The sequence below is a fragment of the Aptenodytes forsteri genome, unplaced genomic scaffold (assembly GCF_000699145.1).
Source record: "Aptenodytes forsteri isolate BGI_AS27 unplaced genomic scaffold, ASM69914v1 Scaffold236, whole genome shotgun sequence".
Classification (NCBI taxonomy): Eukaryota; Metazoa; Chordata; class Aves; order Sphenisciformes; family Spheniscidae; genus Aptenodytes; species Aptenodytes forsteri.
Window position 1 is genome coordinate 26,101 of NW_008794456.1, and position 715 is coordinate 26,815.

General features: G+C 69.2%; 1 protein-coding gene across 1 annotated transcript in view; it reads right to left on the reverse strand.

Annotated features, from left to right (window-relative positions):
- LOC103908340 (transcription factor COE3-like) overlaps positions 1–715 on the reverse strand; it is a 17,098-nt gene that overhangs the window by 12,360 nt on the left and 4,023 nt on the right. Inside the window, 1 exon segment of the mRNA XM_009290698.1 lies at positions 590–645. Coding sequence (XP_009288973.1) covers positions 590–645 — 56 coding nt within the window.

Genomic DNA, 715 nt, shown 5'->3' on the forward strand with positions numbered 1-715 from the left:
GGGGACCCCGATGGCAGCCGGGGTGGGAGCAGCGGGTGGGACAGGGGCCAGGCAGGGAGCGCTCATGGGTGGGTGTGCAGCTGTGCACACCTCCGAGGAGTCACGTGGGTGCATGTGCACACGCGCGTGCCTGGGTGCCCGTGCACACGCGTGTGCCCCTGCGCGCGCACAGCTGCATGTGCCGTGCCCATGCTGTGCACAGCCGTACGTGCCCGTGCACACGCTGCTGCAGGCGCTCCTGCACACACGAGCCAGTGCACAGACATGTGTTCACGCACGTGGCGGGGTGTGCAAGTGCAGATGTGCCCACTCCGCACACCTGGGCGTGCACGTACAGCTGCGTGGCCTTGCACGCCTGCATGCGTGTGCACTTACAGACGTGCCTGCCTTGCGCACCCACACGTGCACACGTGTACAGATGTGCCTGCTCTGCACAGCTGCGTGCAAACGCACAGACGTGCCCGCCTGGCACTCCCACGTGTGCACGTGTGTGTGCAGACGGCCCTGGGGGCTCGGTGGCTGGTGGGGTCGGGGGCTGCGGTGCCAGGGGTGCTAGCCCCCAGCCCGGCCATCCCCCCTCTGGCGTTACCTGCTTGGACATGGAGTCGATGAGGCGGACGTAGAGGTCCTGCTCGGTCCGGAGCCCTGCGGCGAGAGGGGAGGGATCAGCCCTGCCCACGTGTCCCCCCCCACCCCCCTGGCCCCGGCACCCACC